The 12,083-nt window shown below is 37.5% G+C and overlaps 1 protein-coding gene across 1 annotated transcript in view; it reads right to left on the bottom strand.

Annotated features, from left to right (window-relative positions):
* The window catches only part of LOC148949688 (protein turtle homolog B-like), a 211,503-nt gene that overhangs the window by 170,321 nt on the left and 29,099 nt on the right, over nucleotides 1–12,083 (bottom strand). The window contains exons 5-6 of the mRNA XM_089093061.1: nucleotides 10,431–10,541; nucleotides 3,123–3,323 (exon numbers count right to left, since the gene is read on the bottom strand). Coding sequence (XP_088949187.1) covers nucleotides 3,123–3,323; nucleotides 10,431–10,541 — 312 coding nt within the window. The remainder of the gene's footprint in view (nucleotides 1–3,122; nucleotides 3,324–10,430; nucleotides 10,542–12,083) is intronic.

The following is a 12,083-nucleotide window of genomic DNA, read 5'->3' as shown; positions in this document are numbered from 1 at the left end:
ATGGTATTGACCCAGTGGTCCTACAATATTTGGAGAGCGCTCATTCGAACTGAAATTAAAAGTTCTAGTGCCCTTTTTAAATGACTAAAAAGATTCAAGGGCAACTAAGCCCCCTGCCCCTTCTCCTTTTTTCCAAAAACCGTCCGAGTAAAACTTTGAAATAGCCATTTTGTTCATCGTAGTAGAAAGGCCCAATAGCTATGCCTTTGGATATAACTTGTCCTCCCCGGGCCCCAGGGGAAATGTCCTTAAGGTATAAAATTCGTCAATTGTTCACGCATAGTATCTGTTATTGGGAAGTTTTCATACATTTTTGGGTGGGGTAAATTTTCTGATGGGGTATTTTTCAACGGGAGAATTTTCAATAAGGATGGAAGTTTCCTGGGGGTGAAATATTCAAGAGAAATTTTATAGTGGGGGAATTTGCCATAACTCCTATACAAAATTGTCTTATGTCTTGCTTTCTCTTTTCCGTTTCAATTTTATGCGCAGAGATGTTAGGGTAATTGCCCAGGTTAAATTTTCAATGGGATTGAACTGTCTAAAGGATAATTTCGTGGGAGGGGTATTTCTCCATAGAGGCGTAGTCAGATTTCCTGGCATTACTTGAACAACGATCAAAAATCAAATTTGAAAAAACAGCAAGTTTTTTTCAACTGAAAGAAAAGAACAGCATTAAAACTTAAGACGAACAGAAATTAGTACGTATACGAAGGGGGTTGCCTCCTCCTCAAAATCTTACTCTTTACGCTAAAGTTTGAATGTTGTCCCCAGTTTTAAGAAAGACCCTGAAACAGAAGTGTCGTTTAATTAGAACAATATGAAGCTTTCTTAAAAGTACTAAAAGACTTCACCGTAAAGAGCTAGGTGTTGAGGAGGGGGCAACCCTCATCATATACGTAGTAATTTCTATTCGTTTTAATGTTGCTCCCGGCTTTCAGTTGTAAAACTGATTTGTTTTTTTTTACTTAATTAACTCATACAGACAGCACTAGCACTTTTAATTTCTATTCGAAAGAAATGGTTTTTCCACCAGCAATCTCTTTTTGTCCTTTTTGCTTGTTCTTGTTTTTTCTCACTTTCTTCCTCTCTTTATAATCCTCTCGTGCATTGTTGCTATTTAACAAAAGAGGTAAAAATAAATTATTATCATTTTATTATTATAATACATACTCTTAAATAATACAGTTTATCACCATTATCTCATACACATGTCACTCACAAAAACGTCACTTTTAACTCATAAAAAGGGCACTAGAACTTTCAATCTTTTTCCAAAATAATGTTTTGCCAATACTACACGACCATTTCACTTTTGCAAAGCCAGATCTACCCTAATTATTTAACCTTGAAATGTTGCAAAATCTCACTTTTAATTTATAGGGTTGTCACTCACAAAAATGTCGCTTTTCACACAAAAAGAGGGCACTGGAACGTCTAATATCTGTTTGAAAGGCTGTTTTTTCAATATACCACAAGACCTTCAATGATGCAGTTCGGCTCAGCTCTCAATTTTAAATAATACAATTTAAACTAGAGTTTAATTGAAAATACTACAGTACTCGCGTCTTTCTCTTTAAGCCTGTCAATTAGTCATTGCATGTAGAACAAGCTGTTTGAACAATTTGCTCACTTCAATGAAAAAAAAGATTCCTGGGATCCGAAAAATATTTCGTAATAAATTGTTGTGTTACCTTATTTCCAACAAAGTTTAACATTTTCACCTTTCTAGTAAACCCACCGGCAAATTTTTATTTGAAATTAGTCATTTGCATAGGCCGAGGAAGTTTTTGGGAAACATCTTTGGAAAAAACTAAAATAATTTTTTAGAAAACCTCAATGAGAACTTGACCATAACAATGTTTAACATGCAAACCTTTCTACAAAGATCCTTCAAAGACTTTCATAAAATAAGCAATTCTTCATAATTATGCGTCCTTGCTCCCGAGGCTGTTAGATTGGCACTGCCTTTGGACACACATTTTTGTGAGTTAGCTTTTATTTATTACAATAGCTGATTTGAAATTTTGCCATAACACCTTAGCTAGCTGCGATGTGCCTGGGATGAAAAGACTGCAAAATAGGGCATAGCTCCCCATTCCCATTTGGCTCTTGAAAGGAGCAATAGAATTTATGATTTCCGTTCAAACGATCCTTGTTCCCGAAATTCCAAGACCAATTTTTTATATTACCCACTCTGGTGAAAAAAAACAACAAATAAATAGGCGCACGTAACACCGAAAACGAGAAATCTGAAAAAATTGATTTTGGAAAATTTTTTGGAACACTATGTTAGTAGGTACTTAGGAATACATATTTAGTTCTGTTTAGTTTCTAAAACAGAAATTTTATTTTCGAAATCATTTATTTTTACATTTTACCTGCCTATAGACGATGAAAGCTCTATTTATTGTGCCAAAATTTCTATCATGAGAACATTCATCAGTTCGCTCGAAGTTAATATAAATTTCAGGAATTTCAAAGAAAATTCCTGATATGTCCTCACAATCATGATACCAAATAGTGGAGAATTTGGGACAAATAATAATTTTAGAAAAAATAGTATTACTTTGAATAGCCTATTTTAAGGAGTGACAAATTGAAATCTTTTCATATAGATTGAAGTGGTTTGGTATGTCTCTTTCATATTTTGTCTATATCAAGTGACATGTATAAAATTTCTAGTTAACGCTTGAATTGTGTCAAAAGAATCAATTGGTTACTGCTACTACTGCCAACTTCACGCAGTACAGGGTCTTCTGAAGCTAAAACAGGTATGCACGCTCCTATCCGGACAATTTCCTTTCAATAGCTTTCTTTTTTTGGTAGCCCATCGTCCTTTGTCCGTAAAACGTGATCAAACAATCATAGTCTTCTCTCTTTACAGCCCAAAATAGTAGAATTTAAGCATTAAATTCCTATAGCCCGTTGTTTCATAGAGTTGGTTAAGTCCGCCAACTGTATCCATCCTTAAGAATTATTTATTTGTTAAAAAAGTATATTACTAAAACCAAAAAAAAATCCTTAGATATGTATACCCTATAGAAAAATAAATAAAAAAAAATATATAATACACCAAACGTTTGCAAAAAAATCTAACTAAAAAAATTATTCATACTCACACATTATATCAATGGTAAATGATTTTCGCAATGGCTTTATACCACCAGTATTGTCAGCTACACAAGTAAAAACTGAATGGAGGTTAGAGCGATGATGAAAAACATGTATCCAATTTTGTTGTGAAGAAGGAATTTCAGAAATCTCAGAACGTATGATAGGAAGGCCGTTTTTCTCCCAGGTTATAGATGGTTCAGGACTCCCTAAAAATTAAAGTAAAAAGTTTCACTTCTTAGAAAGAAAAAAGTCTATTTAATTGTTACTTGTTGTTTACTTGTTTTAGGTATTTAATATAACGCGTTCTGCGCGGCCTGCTTTCCACAATTCTTTGTCGTAATTTCCATAATGTTGCTTCTAAAGTATTATTTTATCATCAAGTTCACGTATACTTCATTAGGATTAACCTAACTTAACTTATTGAGTGCGTTTCGTTGAACAGACAAGTACCTTAAATAATACTAAAATGGCTTTCCAGTTGAGTGCTAAAATGTCTGGAAACAATTTGGTCTAGAAGTTTATATGAAACTTATAACTCTTTCCATTACCGACAGCGTTTTATACTTTCATATGGTAACCTAAGTAGTAATACTATGTTACTATTTACTTGTTACTGGCCAGAGTGTGCCAGAGTACAGACGACTCAATGGCCTGCGCAATAGCCTACCGCACAGTGATAGGAAGACCTTTGTTGACTGGAAAGCCAGCGATCTTGAAGATGCTTCAAATAAAGGAGACACCTACTTCCTTTACGAAAATATCTGTGAGCTGACGGAAAGGCAGACTTCCACCGTGAGCTGTGTTTTGTCTGCTGATGGAAGCATGCTGGATGACGACACAGGCCAATTCTCCGCCTGGAGCAGTCACTTCTCAACGCTTCTGAATGCCAAGGCAGTTGCTCATCCCGACCCAGATCTGATTCAAGCAGCCATGGCCACACCCGAGGCTACTTCCAACCTCGTATCCCAACCGTTTACCACCTCTAAGACCCAAAATTCTGTAAAACCGTTAAATAATAATCGAGCCCCCGGTGTCTGTGGTATTTCCGCAGAACTTCTCAAGTACGGGGTGCAGCGATGATCCTGTCGCTCCAGTTAATCTTCTCAGCTGAATGGATGACGGAAAGCATACCGAATGACTGGCATGCTGGCATCATATTGCCGCTCTGGAAACGTAAGGGCAGCCGTCAAATCTGCTCCAACTATGATGGGATCACGCTTCTCTCCGTTCCTGGTAAACTCTTCGCCATGTCACTCCTGGACAGGTGTTCCACCTTTTTACGTAGAAAGAGAAGAGTCCAGCAAGCCGGATTCATGCTCGGCAGGTCGACGACAGAGCAAATTTCCACTATGCGCCAGTTGATCGAGAAGACGCAAGAGTTCCACCGAAAACCGTATATCACATTCGTGGACTTTAAGGCTGCCTTCGATTCTATTGATCACCGCTCACTTTGGCTGATACTAAGAACTACGGGTCTACCCAAGAAATATTGCTCACTTTTTGAAAAGCTGTATGAGGATACGGAAAGCTGCGTGCAAGTCCATGGAAGACGCAGTCCCACATTCTCGGTGAAGTCTGGCGTCCGGCAAGGTTGCGCTACCGCTCCCGAGTTTTCAACTACGTCATAGACCATGTTATGATCAGCACGACGAATTGCCTTCAGTTCGGTCTTCAGTTCGGAGACCGGCTACTCTCTGATGCTTACTTCGCTGAAGACATAGCTTTAGTTGCGAAGACCGTCGAAAAGGTCACCAAAGCTCTCCAGGTGCTCTCAGAAGAAGCCTCGAAAGTTGGAGTGAAGATCAACTGGCAGAAAACCAAAGTTATGCTACTTGAGCCCCCCATGTCCCGTTCTACTGTAAAGGAAGTCAACATCGGAAACAACCGAGTAGATGTTATTGAAGACTTCACTTACCTGGGATCTATTCTGTCGAAGGATGGCTTGATCACAAAAGAGCTTACACCTCGAATAGCCAACGCGTCGGCACTGGTTGGGAGGCTTACCAGCGTCTGGCGAAAGCCAAACATAAACCGCTTTACCAAAATACGCATTTACAATGCTTCAGTCAGCACCGTGCTGCTGCATGGAGCGGAGAAGTGGCCAGCTTCAAAATTTATCCTCAGCACCGTCGATGTCACAGAAACGAAACATCTTGGAAGAATCAAGGGACTTCACTGGACTGACTTCGTTAGCAACAAGACCCACCTTTCACGTACGGCACAAACTCCTTTCTGGACGCAGCTTGCCCAGCGTACTGTTTGGTGGTACGGCCACCTCCTTTGCATGTCACGCGATGCCCCAGCACGGGTTACATTCGACTTTGACCCCACCCTACACGGATGGAAGCGACCAAGAGGACGCCTCCCACTAGGTGGAAAGACAAAGCTGACGAATTCCTCACCCAAGCCCACATCCCGGTGGAAGAAGCTGCGAGCCTGACAAGCCATAGGTCTACCTAGAGCCACCTAGTCTCATCGTTATCTACACCGAACCCTTGGCAGGAGCCTTAAGTCAAGTCTAAGTAAGGCTTACTACCTTTTAAGCAGTGCAAACTCATGTGGAACAACCGGCCACTGTGTTTTCGGCTGTTTTGGGGGTGCTGGTAGGGGTTTCCTGTAGAAATACATTTTAGACATAAAAAAAGTACCTTTGAGGCTTCAGACACCCCTTCCCCAATAACAGATAAATCAATTGACTCTTCCCAAACAAGTAATACAAAACTTTGCGCCACGGTGCATAATTTCTTGAAACCTTAAAGGAGTCATCTCAGCAGAAATAAGCCCTTAAGTAATTTTCTATCTTAAGCGTTTAGTCTGAACAGCATGTATGTTTAGTAGTACAGTGGGATATTGTAACCTATAAAACTGGAAAGATTTGCCCGTAGCTCTTTTGTAATTTCCAATCGATCAATCTCAGGTAATTTCCAGCTATCTCCAAATCACTTGATTGTATTTTAGCAATCCTTGAGACAAACTTTCTTCCCCTACATCACACAGTTCCAAAAAAGCTGCAGTGGCCCAATCTTTTATGCTACTCAAAAAGAACACTAGGCCTTTCGATGCCCACTGGAATGAGTCCCCTCATATCCCTATAATTCACGATCTCTGAATTGACACAATCACCCCTTAAAAAACAAAAAAAAATAACACATATGTTTGACCATCCTTATCGACAAAAATCCACATTATGCAGTTTTTAGAGAGTGGCTTGAAACCTCTGTAATAAGGTTATTTGAAATGTTGAACTTGACCGAGGGATTTTATCAGGATCATTTAGCTTCGTGGGGATGACTTCCTCCTTTTTCAAAAAGTCAGCAAGGTTTCTGAGGATCGTAAGTTCGTATTGATGAGTTAGTTTTATATTTTTGGGATTACAATTAAAACTACATGCCTCAGATATACTAAAACATGGTTACGCCCGAAGGGGAAACCTGGTGAGGAACGTACTCTGGCCCATAGTATCGGAATTTTTAACCGTATTAAAACAGAAAACTGTCAAGTGAGGAAGAATTGCCATTTAAAGTTGATTTCAGCATTGGTAACTATTATTTTGAATAATCTTAATGATAAAAAGTTCGTAGCGACAACAAAGTTATGAGAATTTTGAAAAGCAGCCTGAAACTCCAAAAAAATTGCGTGCAATTGAAATGAAAACAGTGTCATTGAATTTCCATTACAGATCAAAGAAAAAGGAGGGAATTGCAGTCCCCATTCTTGAGTAAAAAGGAAGATCACTTTCTTCGCATGGAGCGCAGCTATGTGTCTCCTTTTTTCTTTTTTTTTTCTTTTTTTTGTCACCGCTAATTGAGCACTTAACATTATAAACAAATATATAAAGGCTCATTTGAAAGCTAATTGTTATACATACGTGCAATTGCTGAGTAACAAAACATAATATTAAAAAATAAACCTTACTTTCTGACAAAATCCGCATACTCATATACAAAATAATATGACACTTCTATGTTCTAACTAAAAGAAAAAACAACTGTATCTTCTGAAAAGTTTTTTGGGTATTATGTCATATTTTAGTGACTCTCATACCTGATTCCTTGCGGTACCTTCATTACTGTTCCAACCAAGAAAAAGCCGGAGGTATTTTCCTGTATGTGAAACAGTCTAACTAGAAAGGGACCAATAACTGGTAATCAGGCAGTGGATTCAGACACAAGTTTCATAAATTATCTTCTGACTATCAGAACTAGCAGGCTATTGCAATAGCATACAGGGTTGTCTAATAGCCCAACTCAAAGTTCCTGATCATATCAAAGTTCCATCTCTAGCTACGTTTTGATAACGCCATCATTAAGTCCCATATGACACTGTTTTCGGTCATTTCTGGAGATGATAGTGTAGATTGTGTAGATGATAGTGATGATAGTGTAGATGATAGTGTAGACAGATAGTGTAGATTATACACGGTTCAAATCTCCTGTGTGTAATGAAGTATGCGCTCTGTTTACTCTTAATGCTGACCATAGTTTTCCAACAAATGAAATGGTCGCAAAACAACGTGGCAAAAATCTTGTCATTTTAAAAAAAAGCCGACAATTGTGTTGAACCCTTTACCTACCCAATGTTTTATCCTGCTGGAACTTCAGGATGGGCAAACAAGAGGTGTGCTACTTCATGCACCTTTTGTGGGTCGTCCACATATAACACGGCTTGAATTAGCGAGATATCATATCGCTAATTTTATGATGATAGTTTTATTATAGAACAGTCCACTCAAGATCGTCCCGATCTCGTTACTCGAATTGCAAAACCAAAAATTCGACGATAAAATCAATGATATTAATAAGGGGTAGATATTTGGAAAGGTGGCAGCATATTTGTATACGATTGAATTTAAAAAACATGGACTACCCCTTATACATTTGCAATTTATCATGAGTCCTCAGGATCGAATCCATAATCCAGTCGAAATTAATGATTTTATTTCAGCTGAAATTGCAAATTCCGACGATATTTAATCAAGAGAATTAGTCTTTAAACGGATCATTCATATTCCGTGTGGGGATTTAAATCCAAATGCAAGTTTTGTGATCGCTAAAAATGAAAGTTCCAGTGCCGCTTCGGTTTCCCAAAACTAAATAAGATGGCGATAGACAGTCGAAATGTTGTTTTTTTGCGGGTGGAACGATATGGCATGGACAAAATTGAGACTAACAAAAATGACCAAAACTTGGAATTTCTATATTCTAGTGAGTCAGCTGGAACTGGAGGTAATATGTATCGGCTTTTGCAAGGAAAACAGCTCAAATAATATTTTACAGACTGTCAATGATCCTAATTATGATGAAAAAAAAAAATGTTTTTTCATAGATGAACCAAGCGATACCGGTGATACTTTGTACCGGTAATACTAGATACTTTGGCTTGACAGTTCCACTTTCCTCAGATTCAAATCCCAGTATAAAACCTGTTTTTAACAAATATTTAGAATTAGCTCAAGTAGAAGTTTTCCTACTTGACGAAGCACCCATCCTTCCCAAATATGGCTTACAAAATGTGGATCAGTTGTTGTGGTCCATTGCAAATCCAAACTTGTCATTTGGTGGGAAAATTTTAGTCGCTGGAGGTGATTTCCGGCAGTGTTTACCAGTTCAACCCCGAAGCAACCGCAGTGAAACACTCGACTTTTCAACAAGAAGAAGTCATCTTTGGAAGTATTTCAAACATATTTCCTTCGGGAAAAATACACGAGTCGATCCTGAACAGGAAAGATTTTCGAAATACATCTTCGAGCTGAGAAATGGAAATTTTTCTAAAAATCACTTTAACCGGGATTTACCGGGGGATATAATTTCCAGTGGCCATTTAACTGAGCAAGTATTTGGAGAATGTTTTTCTTAACAAAGTTTCAATTTAAGGAAGAACCGAGTAATTTTAGCTTCAATCAACAAAGAAGTTAACAAAATAAATGCGAAAATTGTCAATCACCTCCCAGGAGAACACAAATCGTATAAAAGTTACGATTCTATAAAAGATAAAGAAAAAGGAGGAATTGAATTTACTTCAGAATTCCTCAATTCAATTGACACAGTAGTTTTGCCACCACATGACTTAAAAATAAAGAAAAATACAATAGTTATGCTTTTGTGCAGCTTAGATATTTCAGAACAGATGTGTAAGGGGACCCACCTTATTGTTACTGAATTAAGTAACAACATAATTAAGGCGAATACAATTACTGGGGAAAAATCACGAAACGAAGTTCAGATTTCTCGAGTTACAGTTGACTCTGGGAAAGGTCAACTTGGATGTACTTTTCAACGACATCAATTTCCATTTTGACACGTGTTTCTCATGACTATACATAACTCACAAGGGCAAACTTTTGACCTTGGTTCTCCTTTTTTTTACCAAAGGTGTATGTTATACGTTGCATTTTCTCGTGTTAAAAGAAAACGTAGCCTAAAAGTTCTGCTACCACCTGAAAATGAACGACAAGCATATAATAAAGTGTGGAAGGAAGCCCTGACAACCACCAACAAAGCGTCTTATCGTTAAAATTAAGCTTCTTTTTTTTAATGAATTAAAACGATTAATAATTCTTTATGTATGTCTTTAGAGATTTTTTCCTCGAAATTAGTTAAATCATTGACATTTCAGGTCACAAGAACGATCTAAATAGGTCACAACTTTAAGAAAAAAATCATATTTTTCCCAGGGTTGTTTTATCGAACCTATGGTGACGCCATGACATCAAGAAGAGGATGCGGTTAGAAGACAAGCGACAATGAGAATCCATATATACATACCTGCCGCGTGCCGAGTACTGGGGCCCGGCGGCGATGCAACCGGGCTCCCAGTACTATATGCATATGTTCATTTTACCACGGACACCTTTGTTTTTGGCGCTAACGGTGAGGTTACTTTTAGCGCCAGGATTAACTTTATATTCAAAATGTATATTGTACATAGCCTACTAAAGTTTATACATATCAACCAGGCAATAGCATTCATTGCACCTATGATCTTATTTAATTACACAAACGCAATGCGATAAAAGTACATTGTTTTTTATGCCAAATCTTCAATAATGAAATGTATTATAGATTTGCTTTTTATTTTAATAGTGGATCTTTTAGATCGAAAATTCTGAAGGACAGTTGGTAGATAAAATCTCTAAATTGAATTCAGGAATATATTAGACAAACTTTATATCTAAAATTCGAAGGTTGAGGGACTGTTAGTTCCCTCCTACAACAGATAATTCTCGTTGGTTATAAGCGTTAATTTAACTGTTTATTCCCATTGAAAATAAATAAAAAAAAATCGCTCTTGTCTGAAAAATCGAAGGAAGTTACCTCCGGCGGCAACACAAAGAAAAGTGGATTCTTCATCTTCAATGTAAGGACCAGCTATTGAATTGACGGCTTCCCCAATTTCGTCCAGAATAATAAGGTCATGCGGAGGAACTGAAATTTTCAAAGAAAAAATCACATCCTTGGATTATACATTATTAGTGACAGAAAATCATAATTAAGACCAAGCCTTATGACTCGTGCCTACTGTCAACTAGGAAATGCACATTGAGAACAGTGAGGTTTCTGTTTCAAGTTTAATTTTAAATTCTTAATAATTCGTTCCAAGAGCAACTGTTGGTGACAGGGGGAGGGGTATTTGATCTCTCTAGATTGTGAACAAGACAGTTTTGATATGTTGATTATATAAAATGAAGAGAAACAACAACATTTTCCCTCTTAGATTTTGAAAAATTGATTTTGAACTCACCCCAGCCCCCTTTGTTTTCGTAAATTGACGCCACTAGTCCTTTTAGATTTTTTAAACCCCAAGGCGATGAGACTAGGTCAAACATCCAAAGGTTCTTTGGTCTATACACTATGGATTGTTCTAACCAAGACCCTAGATTCCAGTGTCTTCCCTTTTAATTCACAAATACATATGTGTTGTAACTTTTAATGCTCATAATATTTACGGAATCATTTAGTAAGTACAATAGGTGGGCTAAAAAAGGTTCCTGGGAAAAGACTTCCCACCCAAGCATTCTCCAATACCCAGGCTTAATGATCAAGATATATTTAATATATTGTTGAAATAAAGTTCCTACAAAGACCTTAGTCTACGTCACGCTATATCTTACTCCAAAAACTTTGGTACAAAGTACATTCCTACTACAAAGTAAAAATCTCCAGACCCTGGGGCCTTAGCCTTCGAGAACGCTTTGAGACGTAGGACACTTAGGACGCTGAGCGAAGATTTTAGATTGGATGAAATAGCTGTTTAAGATTCAGAGGCCAACTATTTCATTAAAACCAATTTCCCACTTTTTGTCATTAATGGTGGGCTAATTCGGTCTTTCCTCACACCAAAAGATTTTAATGGCTGGTGAAACTAAATTGCTATTGGAGGAGGGGTGCTTGAGGGCACAAAAATGCACCCAAATGCTGTTGTCTGTGATACTTGTTAAACTTGCAGCCGTAAGTACGTGAACAAAGGGGAACCAAATAGATAAAATGGGCCACAAGAATAAGCCCGACTAGGACAGACATTTTTTTTCCTCATGAGAACAAAACTTGTATCCTTAACTCTCTAGGTCAAGAAAACTCAAAATCATAAGAAAAAATTGAAAAAAAAAGTTAGTTCTCCTGAGAAAGGCTAATTTTCTTCTAAATTTTTTGAAACTTGTCACTGTAAGTTCTTAGGCCAAAGGAACCGTAATGTAAGAGAATTATAGATTGACGGCCATGACGTCCCAAAATGGCAAATATTAAAATTTACATCTTAATTTTCTCAGTCAAGATGGACCCTAATTCAAAAACAAATTCATTTTCCTGAAAATTGGACCGTAAAACAGGCCAACAATTTTTTTTTTTTTTTTTTTTTTTTTTAAAACAATGAAACTCAAACCATCAATCCCTGGAGCCCAGTGAACCCTAATGAGCAAGAAAAACTTTAACTCAGGAGCATTGCGATGGCTTGGTACTTTCAACAATCGC

The sequence above is a fragment of the Artemia sp. Qi Xiang Cuo genome, chromosome 8, assembly GCF_049724085.1.
Source record: "Artemia sp. Qi Xiang Cuo chromosome 8, ASM4972408v1, whole genome shotgun sequence".
Taxonomy (NCBI): Eukaryota; Metazoa; Arthropoda; class Branchiopoda; order Anostraca; family Artemiidae; genus Artemia; species Artemia sp. Qi Xiang Cuo.
This window is presented reverse-complemented; position numbering and strand designations above follow the sequence as displayed.